Genomic DNA, 17,923 nt, shown 5'->3' on the forward strand with positions numbered 1-17,923 from the left:
TGTGGCTCACTTAGCCCTTTCCCTAGAGCCTCCATCCCTGCCCCACTACCTCCAGTAATTGTTATCCAAGGGTCCACAACAGGTGGGGAAGAGGGAAGCAGGGTCCCTGTGTGCCCGTGGCTGCCCACTGGCACAGTGAACACTTCTACCCATTGGTCTCATGAGTCACTGAAATCCCTGGATTCCAGAAAGTGGGGGACCTTGGGTTGACCCCCTTGAACTCAATTGAGCAATAGAGCTTACTGACTGAACAAGTTGGCAAAAGGAACCTTATAAACACTGCTATAATTATGTGATTCTACCATTCTGGAAATTCTCTGAGATCTCAATTCCCTTTGCTAATTTGGGTCTAACAGATTTTTAAAGACAGAAAAATCCCATCCTGTGCTCCAGATGAGAGGCTCTGTTTTGTATGTCTATATGGGATTTTGTCTAATTGTTTAGAAAAGGTAATACATTCATGTGATTCAAAATTCAAAAAGTATAAATGCGTATACTTGAAAACTCTCCTACCCTGTCCCAGTTCCAATTATTTATTATCAACTAGTCTCCTGTGTATTCTTCCATGAATATTTCTGCATACAGAAGCAAAAAAGTAGGTATAATATTTCCCTCTCTTGCTCAAATGGTTACCTGTAATATATTACTATACCTGTGATACTTCACAGTATTTATAAGAGTATGCTGTATTACTGCATAAAATGCATACACATTCCCTCCTATGGTTATGTAATATTCCTTCATTTGGAAGAACCATAATTTGTTCACCCTGCCCTGTACTAATGTGCATTTGGGTGATTTGCAAACATTTGCTGATATAAACAATGATACACCAAAAATTTATATGGAATTATAACAGACCCAGAATTGCTAGAGCAATCCTGAGGAAAAAAAACAAAGCAGGAGGCATAAGTCTCCCAGACTTCAGACAATACTACAAAGCTACAGTAATCAAAACAGTGTGGTATTGATACAAAAACAGGCATAACGATCAACATAACAGAATAGAGAGCCCAGAAATAAACCCACACACCTAGAGTCAATTAATCTTCAACAAAGGAGGCAAGAATATAAAATGGGAAAAAGACAGTCTCTTCAACAAGTGGTGCTGGGAAAGTTGGACAGCTGCAAGTAAATCAATGAAGAACACACCCTCACACCCTACAGAACACACCCTCACACCCTACAAAAATAAACTCAAAATGGCTTAAAGACTTAAACATAATACATGACAGCATAAAACTCCTAGAAGAGGACATAGGCAAAACATTCTCTGACATAAATTGTGCCAATGTTTTCTTAGGTAAGTCTCCCAAGGCAATAGAAATAAAAACAAAACTAAACAAATAGGACCTAATCAAACTTACAAGCTTTTGCACAGCAAAGGAAACCATAAAAAAAAGAAAAGAAAAGACAACCTATGGAATGGGAGAAAATATTTGCAAATGATGCTACAGACAAGTGCTTAATCTCCAAAATACACAAACAGCTGATACAACTCAACAACAACAACAACAAAACAAACAACTCAATCGAAAAATGGGCAGAAGACATTAATACACATTTCTCCAAAGAAGACATACAGATGGCCAACAAGCACATGAAAAGCTGCTCAACATCACTAATTATTAGAGAAATGCAAATCAAAACTAAAATGAGGTACCACCCCACACCAGTCAGAATAGCCATCATTTAAAAGTCTACAAATAACAAATGCTGGAGAGGGTGTGGAGAAAAGGGAACCCTCCTACACTGTTGGTGGGAATGTAAGTTGGTACAGCCACTATGGAGAACAGTATGGAGGTTCCTCAGAAAACTAAAAATAGAATTACCATATGATCCAGCAATCCCACTCCTGGGAATATACCGAGACAAAACTATAATTCAAAAAGATACATGCACCCCTATGTTCATAGCAGCACTATTCACAATAGCCAAGACATGGAAACAACCTAAACGTTCATCAACAGATGAATGGATAAAGAAGACGTGGTACATATATACAATGGGATACTACTCAGCCATAAAAAAGAATGAAATAATGCCATTTGCAGCAACATGGATGCAACTAGAGATTATCATACTAAGTGAAGTAAGTCAGAAAGAGAAAGACAAATACCATATGATATCACTTACATATGGGATCTAAAATATAACACAAATGGGGACATCCCTGGTGGTGCAGTAGTTAAGAATCTGCCTGCCAGTGCAGGGGACACGGGTTCGAGCCCTGGTCTGGGAAGATCCCACATGCCACAGAGCAACTAAGCCCTTGTGCCACAAATACTGAGCCTGCGAGCCACAACTACTGAAGCCCACGCACCTAGAGCCGTTGCTCTGCAACAAGAGAAGCCACCACAATGAGAAGCCTGCACACCGCAACGAAGAGTAGCCCCCGCTTGCCGCAACTAGAGAAAGCCCATGCGCAGCAACGAAGACCCAATGCAGACATAAATAAATAAATACATATATTTATTTTAAATAAATAAATAAATAAAATATAACACAAATGAACTTATCTATGAAACAGAAACAGACTCACATAGAGAACAGACTTGTGGTTGCCAGGGGTGGGGGGAGGGGAAGGGATGGACTGGGAGTTTGGGATTAGCAGGTGCAAACTATTATATACAGAATGGATAGACAACAAGGTCCTACTGTATAGCACAGGGAACTATATTCAATATCCTGGGATAAGCCATAATGAAAATAATATGAAAAAAGAATGTCTGAATGTGTATAACTGAGTCACTTTGCTGTACAGCAGAGACTGGCACAACATTGTAAATCAACTACACTTCAAAAAAAAAACACAAAACAATGATACAATAAAATAACCTTTTGCACGCATCTTTGTATATGTTGTTAAGCATGTCCATTGGAGGAATTTCTAGAATAGAATTGCTAGATCAAACGGTGTGTGCATTTGTAGTTTTTACACATGATGACTAATTCATCTCCACAAAGTCTCCATCAATTCACATTCCGTCCCACAAGCAGAGGATGAGGGTATCTATTTCCACATACCCTCACCAGCACATGTGATGTCAGACCTTTTGAATTTCACACACCTGATGGATGAAAAATGGCACTTCAGTGTGGTTTTAATGTGCATTTCTCTTACGGTGAATGAGGCTGGGATATTTTCACACGTTTTAGAGCCATATGTATTTATTCCATTTTTCCATTAGGTTGTTGGTCTTCCGTTATAAATTTTTTTAAAATATATTTTAAAAAGCATCATTTTATGATATGACTTGCAGATATTTCCCCTGGTTTGTTTTGGTCTTTTGACATTGTTTTTTTAATTGTTTTTCCCATACACAAATTTTTTCTTTTTATCTGGTAGAATCGATTGTAGAAGCCTTTTTTTATGGCTTCTGGGTTCCCCCCCCCACTAAAATTACCCCCTAAATCCCCCAAGGTTTCTTCTAATAATTTTATGCTTTCATATCTTATGTTTAAATCTTAATTCATTTGTGATTTATTCTGGTATAAGATGTAAGTTTGTTTGTTTGCTTGTTTTCCAGGAGACGTTTTATCTGTGACCTAAAGCAGGAAACAAAAACATTCTCTAAACTATGAAGCCTGCAAACATCAACTATCACAACACTCGGTAACATGACTAACATGCACGATGGGAGTGGGACTTGAACCCAGATCAACTGTGTCCTTATCCTCACTGCTCTGTTCATTCAAATGCCAACCACCTGTGCACCCCAGATACTGCTACCGTGACCCACTTCACTTCTCATTTATTATTTCATCTGTGGTTTTTTTTTTTTTTTTTTTTTTGGCTACACCATGAGGCATGTGGGATCTTAGTTCCCAGACCAGGGATCGAAACTGTGCCCCCTGCATTGAGAGCGCCAAAGTCTTAACCACTGGACCGCCAGGGAAGTCCCATCCATTTGTGTTATTTTAATGTCGCAAACAGACTGTGGGCTCCTTGTGTTAGTTTGTATTGTGAATCTTCTTGTTCAATATAATAGTTAAGTATATAGTAGGAGGTGCAATAAAAATTGGTCATTTGATTGATGGGATGTGTATCAAAAGCTACATTTATCAAGTAATAGTCATAATTAATTTAGAGACAGAGACAGATTTAAACATGCTAATGATGATGATGAGGATGATGATGGTCTGAATCCATTCAAATGGATTTTATTGCCTCATGTAGGAAAAAAAATCAAACAAAATGCAAAGTGGCAGCAGATGGGTATGTGGCTAGAAAATTGAGCATCTTTGTCAAGTCAGCCACCATTTGCTGGCATTCCGTTTGAAATTTTCATGTTTAATAATCTGCCTCTGATTTCCCAGGAGGACCCACACTGGCAGGCCTGGTGATTTGACATTGCTGTCCATTTTGAAGGATGCAGGACTGTTATTCCATATAAGGCAGATGCCACGTGGACAGAGGGCCCCGTTCTCCTGACTCGGATGAATTGGATATGGGAAGTGACTTGTCTACCAGCTGGATCCACACAGGGTTGCACAACTTCCAACGGGGGGAATGCCCTCAGGCTGCAGCGCTCTGGGGGCTCCTAGTGTGCTCACCCTGTCTGGGGAGGTGAGAGCTTTCTCCCTCACAGCTCAGGGAGGCATCTGTGGGTGGACTTTGCCCATCAGCTCAGGACTCAGTAGCTAAGGCATCATCCCCAGGTGTGAGCCCGTGCTTTCCAGATCGTGCCCTCCCATGCTTCCTCCTTTGATTCTCACCACAATCCCTCGAATTACCCTCTATTATGCCCCCCTTTTCCAGGTGAGGAAAACTGAGGCTCTGACAGTTAAGGTCCTATGGAGCTGGGCTTCTGAGCCCAGACCTCTGGTTCCGAAGCCCAGGCACTGTGATGGTTCCCGCTCAGTGCAGGCTTTCGATGGAGACTCTGAATTCTGAAACTCTTCAGCACCAGGAGCAAACCTGTCCAGCCACTGAATAAGAGCAGGTGGGATTATAGTAAAAACGAATCATCCCGGGAGAAGGCAAGCAGCCTGGATTCCAACACTCTCACTGCCATTTGGCATAATGGTTGCAACCAGTGACCAAGAGCTTAACTATGTTCCAGGCACAGTGCAAAGCTCTGTACCTACTACACTGCCATCTGATGAGGCAGGTACTCTTACTAACCCCATTCTACAGAGGTGGAAACTGAGGTGTTAAGAAATCAAACCAAGACCACTTGGCCAAGATCACTCAGCTAGTGGGTCACAAAGATGTCACTCAAGTCCACAGCTGTCTGAACGTGAACCCCATGCCTTTTCCTGCCACCGTCGTGAGTTCTCAGGTGCCAATGCTCGGAAGAGAAACATGTGCTGAGACCCCTTCTTTGTGGAGGAGCTAATTCTGTAAATTAGCAAGTGACTTGCGAGCCACAAAGTCAAAGAAAGTCTACGGCTAAAAGGATTCTTGGAATCTGGTCCATCCCTTCATTTTACAGACGAGAAAACTGAGTCTCACAGACAGCAAATGGCTGGTCCAACAGTACACGGGTCCCAGAGTCAGTGGCAGGTCAGAGAGAGAACCCAGGTTTCCCGAGTTCCACCTCAGTGCCTTAGCACCGCCACTGTTCCCTCTCAGGGAACATTAGTAAGCAGGCAGGTGGCCAAGCCCGCTGGCTAACCGTCCCCACGCCACCGCCTTCTAGTCGGACCTGGACAAGAGAAGCTGAGCTGCAGGCCCCGTGCTGGTCAGGCAGGTGCCCTCTCGCTTTCCTGACTGCGCAGCAGAGGAAGTGCGGGCTGGACAGTCAACTCGGATATGGAAGGGAAAAAAAGAAAAGAAATCATTTACTCAGACACTTTGGGGAAAGCGCTGCCAGGGCCTGAATCGCCCAGACAGCCTTTCGGCCTCCCGGTGCTCACTTCGTGGGCAGCCACGGAGCGTGGAGGAGCGCCACCCAGCCCCAAGGCCTCCCCTCAGGACACTCGTGCCCACCGTTGACTTTCCCCGCCACGACCTGCCTGACACCGCTCTCAGGAAGGCGGACAGGAGGGAAAGGGTTGTCCTCATTTGGAACCCCCCTAAATCCTGAACACTAATCTCAGCAGCGGAGAATCTGGTTTCTGGATGACCACAGAGGATCTGGAGGCCTTCTGGGGGCCACCCTGTGAGGTCCACCCCAATGCGGATGATCTCAGAAACCAAGCCAGTTCAGTTTGGGCAAAAAGGGCAGTCTGGTTTCAAACCTCAACAATAATGACGCACCTGGCAGGCCCCTCATAGAGGTCCCTCGTACCTCCTCAAACACTTGAAGAAACCCCGAGTCACAGCAAAGTAAGAAAGCCCCAGTCCGGCAGGTAGGCCTCCACAGGTAGGATGGCCATCATCACCCCATCCCCCATCTGCCTGGGTCCTCAAGACCCCCATGCCAGGTCTCAGAAGGTCCTTCCTGGAGCAGGTGTCCCAAGAGAAATCTACCAGCTGCAGCAGGAAAGCTCCAGTGCTCTCTCCAGTCTTCTCAGAAAGACACCAAGAAGACCAGGTGAGCGGTGGCGGAATGCGTGAGGAAAGGAGCAGGGAGGCCCAGGAGGGGAGCCTGTCCAGTTCCCATTCACAGTTCCTTCTTTTCTTTCCTCGCTTTTTCCAGACCTCAGCTGGTTCATGGTGCAAGCCCTCAGCAGCCACCAGGCCTCCCCTGCAGCTGTCGCAGCTCCCAGCACCTGCCTCCTGCTTGTGCTTATGTTGGTTGCCGTGGAGACATAAGGGCGGGCTTGAATGGAGTCGAACGCTCCGGGCTGGGCGATGGAATAGGGCCAGGTGTATTTTTAAAGCCATCTGGGAAAGCTGGTCATCACGAGAAGAGCCTCCTTCCCTGGTCAATGGGTCCCTGCTTTAGGGACTGGTTCACAAATGCAAAACGGATAAAAGCTGAGCCCCTCTTTTGGCCTTAACCCACTGGATATTTTAAGCAAAAAATTACTGTCTGTATTGTATTTGGGACTTTTGCCTTTTGACACAAATGCACCTTAGGGGAAATCATGACCTCCCGGCATGTGTAGAGACAGCGTGAGGTTCTGGACATAATGAGAGAAAAGGTTTGTACATCACACACCAGGCACTTTTTACAGTTCTTTGTGTTCATAATTAACCCACTTAATCTTTACAACTGCTTTGTGAATGAAAACCCTACTCTGAGCCCCGTTTTACAGGCAGGGAAACTGAGGCACATAGAAGGCAATTTGCCTGCCCAACATCACAAAGCTAAGGGAGACACAAGATTTGAACCCAGGCAGCATGGCACCAGAGGTCCTACTCCTAATCAATAGGCTGTTCTGCCTCTGCAATAATTTGGGGCCCAGAAAGTCCTGATTTGGAAATTTGGCCCTGGCATTATGTGACCTCAGGCAAGTGACTGCATCTCTCTGAATGGTAGTTCCCTCTTTGGTAGAACTGGGGTACTAATGTCTTGTGAAATTGTTGTGAAGATTAGAAGTCAGGTACATAGAGTCTAGCAAATAAGCAGTGCTCTATGCAAGGTAACTTTATTAGTGTTAGTGGGGGCTCCCTTAGCTACTGGACCCCAGCTCTGGTATCACAGCAGGGGGGTGCTGAGCTGTAACCACCGCTGCCCAGAAGGGGCGGGTGGGCAAGCAACTGCAAAAGGGCCAGCAGGACCACAGCTGCTGGCAGATGCTGCTGCTTCCCTGCCATAGGCCTCCGCGCTCGCCAGGCCCCGTGGGCTGACAGCTCCTGTCACAAGCACCTGTAACTATGCCAGAAGGCTTCCCCAGTCGTGGAAGTTGCCTGGGGAAGCGTGTCCCCAGGAGCTGGTGGATCAATATTCCAGTCCCCTGTCTCCCTGAGGTCCTAGGAGATCTGAGCCCCAGCTGCCCACAGCAGGAATCGGCTCATGAACTCCCCCAGGACTGACGGCCTTCCCTTCCCTGTCTCGGTTTCCCAACGCCCTACTGGGATCACCTCCCAAACACACCACTTGCACCCAAATCCTTGTCTCAGGGTCTGCTCTGGAAAGGGATCCAAATGACGACAGTATTCATGCTTGTGCCTCTGATCCTGATGTCCTTAAAGAAAGCACTCGGGGAAACTTGACCCAGTGGAACAGGCAACTGTAGGAGAATAACTGATTAAAGGCCCCCAAAGAGGTCCAGACCCTAATTCCTGGAACCTGTAAAGGTTACCCTATACAACAAAAGGAACTTTGCAGGTGGGATTAAATTAAGAAATTTAGGAGGGGGAGATTATCTGGGTGGGCCCTAAATGTAGTCACAAGTGTCCTTATAAGAGAGAGGCAGAGGAAGACTGACACGGAAGAAGAAGGCAATGTGACCACTGAGTGGCCATAGGAGACTAATACAGGAACTCAGGGGCAACCTTGAGCAGTTGTCCTCAAAGCGTGGCCCGTAGACCTGCAGCGTCAGCAGTGCCTGAGATCTTATTAGAAGTGCAAAGTCATGGGCGCCACTCCAGACCCACTGCATCAGAAATTCTGGGGGTGGGCCCAGCAGTCTGTCTTAACAAACCTTCCAGGTGATGCTGATGCTGGCTATAATGGTTAGCCATGGCTGGGCGTTAGAATCACCTGGGGAGCTCTCAACACTCTCAGTGCCCGATCCCATGCCCCGGAGAGTCTGATGCAATTGGTCTGTTCAGCCTCGACGCTGGGCTCCTGTAAAGCATCCCAGATGATTCTCGTCTCTCCAGAGCTGAGAACCAGTGCTGTAGTTTGAGAACCACCGATTCAGAACATTAACTTTCAAACTGAGCTTTGCGGAGCTTGGGAAGTCTGGAAAAATGCCTAGACTGCTAAAGAAGGATGAGGCAGGGTTCAAACCAGCAGGGCTTCTGACCCAGATGGTCCAGATAGGCAGAGGTAACGAGGAAGGCAGCCCAGGTGTAAGACGGGAGCGTGCAGTGGGGACTCGGGAGCTGCTCCATGCCAAACAGTCGCTGTGGTGTGGGTCAGGACTGCCAGGTTGCCCTGGTTTCCAAGAGGTTTTTTGGTTTTTAAGAGACATCAGAAATATATTTTAAAAATTTGTTAAATCACTTGAGTTTTAAATGTTAGCAACTAAGGCAATTTTAAAAAGTTTTCTCTGTCTCTCTCTTTTTTTTTTTTTAAGTACTGCACCGTGATGGCTGAGTACAGCTCCACATGAAGACTGGACTCAGTCCTTGGGCAGCTGGTTTGCGAGCTCCAGCTCTACTCCTAAGGGTCTTTCATTCACCCCTTGAGCCCAGGAGACTAGTCTTCTCAGGGTGATGACAGGAACTCCATGTGGGCAGGATGTTTTTGTCTGCTCACTGCTGCATCCCAGTTCCAGGTACCAGAGTTGGGACTTACTAAGTGTTTGTTGAATGAATAAGTGCTCATAGCAATCCTGTGAGACTACTATGCCCATTTTACAGATGAGGGAGTCGGGGCTCACACCACAGTTACGGTGTGAGCGTCCCACAATCACCCAGAGGCAGGATTCAGACCCAAGGCTCCCACAGCAGGGACAACGGTGAAGAGCAAATACACTGCAGCTGTGAAAAAGCTTGGCAGGATAAGGGGTCTGGGGGCACTTGGTACCAATTATGAGAGCAATGTGAGCAGTAGTTACGATGTGAACTGCGTTTCAAGAAGACGGGTCCCCAGCCTACTTGGTGACTCATAGAAGTCAGAGGGGTTTCTGTTCCTTCTGGAGCTGCGTTGTTTTTGTATGGTCGTGGGTCTGAGGAAGGAAGGCTTGGGTGTGGTGAGTGACAATGTTGGTGCTTGGCCTGGATCTCTGGAGAGAAAGTCCTTGTCTCTCACACCCACCCCTCTGTGAGCTGGAGAGGGGTCCACTGCTTCATTCAGAGGCTTGGGGTGGGGTGAAGTGGGCAAGCTGGGACCCCTGGAGGGCCCTTTAATTTAAGGAGCCTCTCTGATTATATTACCCAGAGGAAATATGGGGAGCTAAATCGGAGGAGATGGCTGGGAAGTACATTACGGAACATTAAACAATAGCCGACCAGCATCAGACACAAATAAATGGCCCATAATCTACTGCCAAGAACATGATTGGTCCCAAGCAGTGGCCTGGCTGGCTTCCAGTCAGGGGAGTGCAGGGCTGGACACCACGTCCTATAGGCCACAAAACGCCAGCCCTGGTCACGTCCCAGCACCCACAGGAGAAGATTGCGGCACCCAGACAGAACTCACAAGCTTCCACAAGATCTCACTCTCCAGGACTGGAGGTGGGTCTTCTCTCCATCTTGTCCTGAGCCCTGGACCCAAACATCATCGGGAGAGTTCCTGCCTGCCTGAGAAATCCCATGTTGGAGAAGGGAAGCCACGTGTGTCTGTGGGCATAGGGTCATTTGGCTCACACCCCTGAAGAGAATGTCTGTGAAATAGGGTTCCTCTGGCTCCAGGAAGCCTCATTCCCCAAAATGCCCAGGTTGAAACTCATCTCACTAGAGCGTCCTTTAGCTTAGATCTTTAACTCCTGTTACAACACAAATACCTCCAGAGAAAGATAAACCAGTACCCTGGCAAGTCATGCACCCTTTAGTATGAAGTCCTTGTCTCAATCGTTTGCTAAGAGCTTCAGGCACTGATGTCTTGAGGAGAAGGCAGGAGAGTGCAGAGGATAGAGACCTGGAGCTGGGTTTTTGGAGGCTGGGGTACAGGACCTTAAAAGCTACTATCACCGTTTATCCATGGCCATAGCAGATTTGGTCTACATTGGTAAGAGCCCTGGACTTAAGAGTCAGTGGGCAGGGTTCCAGTCTCCAGCTTTCCCCACACCAGCTGTGCCATCTCAGGCAAGTCACTTAACCTCTCTGAGCCGTCATTTCTCCATCTGAAAATCGGGAGTGAGGCCACACCCATCCTGGGTGCTGTGAGAGACTGAAGTGGGCAGAAGGCCTTTCATTCTATAAATATCACTGTCCTTGGGTCTGTGCCACCATATTCTAGAAACTGTACAACAACAGAGCCGCATCCGCGGATGGACCCTGGGGCTGAGTCAGTGCACAGACCACAGTGAGTCCAGCCAGGCCCGCCAAACCCAGGCCAGATCAGCTGACCCTTAGTTGATCCACAGACACATGAACTTCAACAATAAACAACTGTTGTTCAGCCACTGAGTGTTAGGGCGGTTTATCGCCCAGCAGGGGTTAAAAGAATACACCAAAGTTAGGGCTCCTGACACTTTAAATCTTAGGGCCATGTTCAATAGAAATTAATATATCTGACACGTCTCTGCCTTCTTAGGCAAAATGAAGTGAGTACAAGTCTGTCTTCACTGGGTCATTCACGCTCATCACAGTGCAAACCAGTCAATGAGCGGTAAGTCAGGGGCGCCTTCAGGGGATACATACAGAATGGAGGCTCTAGAAATAATTCCAATTGGCTATCCTTTTTGATCTCGGAACTATTCCCTGGTTCTTTGCCATTTTTCCTGTAATCAGGTTTATCAGCTGCCTTTGTTGTTCTTGTTGTCACTGTGTCTATCTTAAGCAGCAGTCCCCTCCCCAATCTACTGTGCTACGGCTACGTCACCACCCTCAAGAAGCCTGCTCACTTAGCCTGCGAGGATGATGTCCCACATAAGAGTTCACAGGCTTGGAGTGAGGGCCTGAGCTAGTTTTCTCTGTACCCAGGGCAGGTGCTTTAGTGCTGGGATTGCTATCACCAATTTTGGTCTCTTTGATGCTTTTTGCTCCCTCCTGCTCCTCTCGGGGACCCGATAGTGGAGGCTGCCAGGCAATGAACATCTGATCCAGAGAGCTGTGCTGTGTCTGGCGTTGCTGGAATCCAGTCTTTTCTGAAGAGAGTGAAGGAAAGAACCAGCCCACAGGCCTGTAAGCGCGCTTCCTCCATCCCAGCCCGTCTCTGCGGCCTGCGCTGCCTGCGGTTCCCCCAGAGCAGAGCCGAGTCCTGCTTGTCTTGTGTCCCCTGCGGCACTTCGCACAGTGCCAGGCGCACAGTAGGCGCTCACTAAGCTACGGTGGGTGGAATGAAAAGACTTCCTGGTGGCACTTTTCACTATGTGCACAGGGCTGGGCTTCTTCAGAAGAGTTAAGAATCTATGAGCTTCTGAATACAGACTATTTCACATCAGATTGTAGGAAACTGTTTTGAAAGGATTAAAGTTCTCCTGTGTTAAGGAACAGTTCCCGTTTCAGGGCATAAGTTTATTTCTGAACTGTGCTATCAGGAAGCCCTGGCAACAAGAAGAAGGGGACAAAGCAAAGTGAGGAAGCAGGAGGAAGCACATGTCTTTTTTTGCTCTGTTGAGCTGACACCTTAGTAATTCCCCCCAGAGCTACCCCATTGTTTTACCAAATGTTTAAAGAGCACATCCCCCACCAGAAGACCTGGATTTAGCAGTTTACGAGGAAGTGCCTATGGACAGGTGGGCTACCTCTTCTCAGTGCCCACTCCCTTCACTCAGCCAGGGGCTGACCCCCATGACTGCATCAAGGGGCTCCCCTGCCCCGGCTTCCGGTTGGGTTTGGCCATGAGAGGCACTGCCAAGAGGTGGTCGGATTGGAGGGGAGAGCGGTCGGGGTATTTCTTCTGCGCTCGCTCTCTGATTTGGGTCCTTTTGTGACCAAGGCTCCTCTCAGCGGCCCCTCCTCCAAGGTCCCAAATCTCCCCGGGATCCAGTTCTCCACTGGTCCCAAATCTCCCCATCCACTTTGTCCTCTTGCCTCCTCAAGCACCGGGGTGGTAAAGGCTTCCCTGGGCTGCTCATTTCTCAACCTTTCTTCTTGGCTCCCCTAAGCCTACCCACACCCCTGAAAGCGGGCCCCTCATTCCAGTCTTTTCTCGAACCATCTGAGTTACTTCTCCTTCCTGCTGTTACCCTGACTGGAACGGTCTGTACCAAGTCTTGCCTAAGAGATGTCTAAGCTATGCCGAGGCTCTCTCGAGGGTAAGGAGTTCAAAGAAAATCAGAGGTCCTCTTCTCTCCAGCTTTCAGAACTCATGAGCCATTTTGGCTGTATCTAAATTAAGTGGTACAAAATGATGGCAGACTCCAATCTACAGATGAGAAAAGTTTTCATTCCTTCATGCACTCATCCACTCACCAACTGTTTATTGGGCATCTACCCGATATTTCCCCGGGTAACTAGTGATAATGGCCAAGACAGACACAGTCCCTGCCCGCATGGTTCATACAGTCTACCGCCAACCACCTCCCAGAAGCCAGAGAGCCCGCCAGAGGCAGGGCTGGGACCAGAAGACTGAGTTTCTTTGAGTCCTGAGCCTTTGGCAGATCCTCCAAGGAAGCTATGGCCCAAACAAGGCTAAGAACCACCAAGCAGACCAAATTAACTCTGAAGCTTCCCCCCTGAATCGGGGAATAATGACCCACTCACTCCCAGAAGCTTGGCGCTCTCAGCCTGAACTGGGGGTGGGACATGCCGACACACGTGTGGCAGCACAGCCATCCACCTTTCCTGCCCCCCACCTCCAACATTCTCCACAAACTCCCTCCATTCCTCCCGCTCCTCACACGGTTATAATTAGCCCCACGCCCTCCTCTGCGTCCCTCCCTCAGGGCCCACAGATGCTGGCAGCTCGACAGGTCGCTGAGCCATTCTTATGAATGGAGAGGGCTGGGGACTGCATCCAGAGCTGTGCCCTCCCTCCTGGAGAGCCTGTGTCCAGCAAAGGCAGTGGGAGTGAAACTTCTGCCTCAACTCAAGTACCTCTGAGGGGCGTGCTGGAGGGTGTGACGGAAGCGGCTTTTTCTGGGAAGAGCCAGGGGTGACCAAGGAGAACTGAGGGGGGCTGTGATGGGACCGGCTGCCAAGCCTGGGGTCCTCAAGCCCTCCGGAAACATCCGAGTTTCGTCAGAAATGTTTAAACAGGCCATGCCGGTAACTCAATACTTCCCCTGCCCAGGGTCGGGCAGGACAAGGGCGACAGCCTGGAGCCCTCAGGAGAGGTTGCCAGGCCGGGGGCGGAAGGAGCCCTCTCCCCACCCACAGTGCTAGCCCAGCTCCCAGCTCTGGGCCTGCCTGCCCCCTGCAGCCCCTCCACCTCCCCTCTTCGCTGAGGCTGAAGAGAAGTCCACCTCGGGGAGAAAGCCCAGCAGGAAAGCCCACGGGGCCGGAGAGACGGAGACCTGGTCCTGAGGCTGCAGGGGCCCCCGGACCCGGGACAACCACCGGGACTCCCTCCCGGTCAGCCCGCTGCACAGCATCCCCTGTGGGCCGAGCCCCCCACGAAGGGTTCAGGGGTGTATTTATCGAAATGTCTGGACGACTCACTTGCCTTCCTCTCTGCCTCTGTTAAGCTCCCCACAATTCCCGACCCAAATGCAACCCTGCAGCCAGTGAGGGGAAGAAACAGTCTGTTCAAGGGTCTCTGGCTTTGAGCAGCCGGGCGGGGACAAGGACAGAAGGGGCGTCCCAACGGGGGCTGGCCAGGTGACCAGAGGCTGCTTGGGCCGGCTCCCTCCCAGCCTCCCTCCACCCCGAGCGGAAAGGGAGAAACATCAGGACGGCTGCAGAATAGCCCTCCTCCCTCCCCTGCCCGACAGAGGGGAGACAGGGAAGTTGCGGTCCTGCTTTACCTGCTGAAATTGGAAGCACGCTGGTGAGGAAAGTGGGCTGAGACACGATGAAGCGGAAGAAAAGCTGAAGATAAATTCCCAGGGTCACTGGATTCAGGACAACCATGCTGGCTGGGGTCTGGAAAGTGTCAAGTTCTCAAGGAAGGGCTGCAAGGAGCCTCGCTTATCTGTGCTTTGTCTTCCCCACGCTGTTTGCCTCTCTCTCCCTCTCTCTCTCCCTCACTCTCTCTGCCTCTCTCTCTCCCTCTCTCTCTCTCCCTCTCTCTCCTTTCCCCATGCCTCTACCAAGAAAGAATGCCAACCATTTCCCACTAAACCTTCTCCGTACTACACAGGGTTATATTTATCTTGAGCACTGGATCAAATGCCCTCATTAAAATGAAGATATCTGAATTTTCTTCTTTGGTGACTGAGGTAAGAGGCCATTGAAGATGTGATTAAAAAGGCAGCCAGATCTCGAATGTCCACTAGAAGCAGTCCTCAAGGGCAGACAGATTTCCTCATTGATTATCCACCAGTGCCTATCGCCTCGCAGCTGAGGTGTCCAGCGGCATCACAGAATCCATTCGAACCTCTGGATTCAAACTGAATTTCCGTGGAGACAAATCCTTCTGCTGTCACTCTGTGACATTTTTACCCACTGGGGGACAAATGTAAAGCTGACCCTGGATTTTTTTTCTTTAATCATCCAATAAAAGGCGGAGGTGTGGGTGGGGAGATTTTATAGTTTCCAAAACAGCTTTCTCCATAAAAAAGTGTTTATCTCTCTCCAGAATTTGCAGCCTTTATCCCATGCAAAGCAGTGCATGAAAAATGAAAAGAGTCAATGGATTGCAAAGTGAATGGTTATTGATCAAACTGCATTTGGGAAACAACATCATTGACTTGACCTTTGGATAGACAAAATTCTTCAAATAAAAAGTGTCACATCCTTCGATGAATCCTCTTATGAGTTTATAAAGACTGTTATAGAGATCCTTAGGTCTCTATATATAAATAATTAAAATAATAACCCACATTTTGCTTTAATCTACATAGCATACTCCCAGGGCCTCACGGGAGATAATTCAGAAATGGTGTGGTAGCTCCTGACTCTGGGGTCCAGTAGCTGAGCCTCACTCTGGGGGAAGGTGAGGTTGGGTGAAAGCATAGGATAAGTCGATACCCACAGCACCAGCACCAGAGGGCCTTGACTCCAGCTCTGCTGTGACCGTAGACAAATTGCTTGATCTCTCTAAGCCTCAGTTTTCTCATACAATGGAGGCATTCCCCTTTAAAGCCTTGTTGGAAGGGTTAAATGAGGTAACGCGGGATGACTCATACATGAATTTAAAATTGTGTATAGAGACAGCCAAAATGAAACCCGCGGAGCCATGGTAAATGGGCGACAGATATGGCCACCAACAATCTCTCCCATCCCTGTATGTACACTCCACTCTTCCCAACAAGAGGTGGGGTCTGTTTCCCCTCCCATCCAGTCTGGGCTGGCCTTGTGACTAGCTTTGACCAACAGAATGTGGCTGAAGTGACACTGTGCCATTTCCAGGCCTAGGCCTTAACAGGTCTGGCAGCTTTTGCTTTTGCCTTTTCTTGGAAACCAGCTGCCACATTAAAAAGTCTGGACTATTGAATAGGCCACAGGGAGTGGGAAGCAGCAGGCCCCTGGCTGTCTGGCCATCTCAGAAGAGGCACTAGACATGAGAGTGAGGTCAATTTGGATCATCTGGCCTCATTCTGGTCCCCAGATGATGGCAGTCACAGAAGTGACCAGGGGAGACCAGCTGAAGAACTACACAGATGAACGCAGCCCAAATTACAGATTCATGAGCAAATGAGATGGCTGTTGTTTTTGCCTTCAGTGTCCTGAAGCCACTAGGTCTTAAGGTGATTTGTTATGCAGCAACAGCTAACTGATACAGGATTTATAAGAAAAGCATGAAGAATATACTTGAGTTACATTCAAAATTAACAGGGCAGCTTAAAGAGGGGGTACCCCATGTCGCTGTTCCCAAAATGTTTAACAGAAGGATCGTGATTGTTGGCCAAGTCCAACCAGGAAATTCTCAGGCTTGTTCTCATTAATTCTGGAAACCTCTGGCCCCAGCAGTGGGCTTTGGGTGGCTTGGAGAAGATGCAGGCTATGTAGGGGGAAGGTAACTTTTGAGTAACTTGGTGCCAGAATCTGAACTTTTACTGTCCAGCTCTGATTCCTCCTGTGAGAAGCAAAGGGATTTCTCCTTCTCTCAGCACACAGATTTCACCACTGACCGTGCAGTTGGCACAGATTATGTCACTATGTCCTGCCCGTGACACCTGCTGGTATTGTTTTTGAACTGCTTCTAAACCACCGTATGTTGCTATTTAACCTGCGTTAACGTCTCTAAAGATGAGAGACTGGGACTTCCCTGGTGGTCCAGCGGCTAAGACTCTGCTCTCCCAATGCAGGGGGCCCGGGTTTGATCCCTGGTCAGGGAACTAGATCCCACGTGCCGCAACTAAGAGTTCACGTGCCACAACTAAAGATCCTGCACGTGGCAACGAAAATCCCGCATGCCGAAACTAAGGCCCGGCACAGCCAAATAAATAAATAAATATTTTTAAAAAATATATGGGGGACCGTTCCAGAGCTCTGTGCACCCCTACAGGCCCCAGGACAGTCCTCGTCACCTAGTAGATCCTCAACAATGTCAGTTAATGTGATCCAATCACACCGTTGTAAGATGAAAAGAAAGTAGGAAAAGTGACATAAACTTATGCTCCAGCCATACTAAGCTGTGGGCCAGGGCCTTGTCCAGGGAGGGCTGGGGCGAGCGTGGAGACTGTGGACAGTGGCCTGCATACAGGAGGCTGAATGTACACTCAGGCCAGCAGGGGGAAGTCACTACTGATGTAAAGTTATGATGGGAATCTCTACCCTCTGGGGAGGCCCCAGCACAGAGGTATTTATAAGCCCCCAATATTTATTAAATCGTGTTTTGTAAATTTCCGTGTCCCATGGACCATGTGTTTTATGAGCCTATTTCACATCAGGTGACCTTAACTGGCTGAGGCAGAAATTATTATCTCTCTTCAAACCCTTCTGGAAGGGCTCTGAATCTTTCAGAATCTAATAACACAAGCTATTAGATTTTTCCAGAAAGAAATTATCTGAGATTTGTGAAAGGCTTACACCAATAAAGCCAATCAAAGTTAGAGCCTTCCACCCCTTGTAGGTGGGGGGGATACTAAGAAACAATCTGGGGTACCCATCACTTAACACTTAACATGCACATGCCATTTCACCCAGAGATTCCACAGAAATACTCATTCAACTGCCCAGTGGTTTATATGCAAGGATATTCATCACAGCCTCAGATTTGAAACAGGCTTTCACGCCATTCAGTGAAACGTTATACAGTCATTA

At 48.2% G+C, this 17,923-nt stretch overlaps 1 protein-coding gene across 2 annotated transcripts in view; it reads right to left on the reverse strand.

The window, feature by feature from the left end:
* Positions 1–14,626, reverse strand: part of COLQ (collagen like tail subunit of asymmetric acetylcholinesterase) — a 64,911-nt gene extending 50,285 nt beyond the window's left edge. For both annotated transcript variants that reach the window (XM_061194705.1, XM_061194704.1), the window contains exon 1: positions 14,521–14,626. In XM_061194705.1, the coding sequence (XP_061050688.1) occupies positions 14,521–14,626 (106 nt within the window). The remainder of the gene's footprint in view (positions 1–14,520) is intronic.
* Between the last annotated feature and the right edge of the window lie 3,297 nt (positions 14,627–17,923).

The sequence above is a fragment of the Eubalaena glacialis genome, chromosome 6 (genome assembly GCF_028564815.1).
Source record: "Eubalaena glacialis isolate mEubGla1 chromosome 6, mEubGla1.1.hap2.+ XY, whole genome shotgun sequence".
Classification (NCBI taxonomy): Eukaryota; Metazoa; Chordata; class Mammalia; order Artiodactyla; family Balaenidae; genus Eubalaena; species Eubalaena glacialis.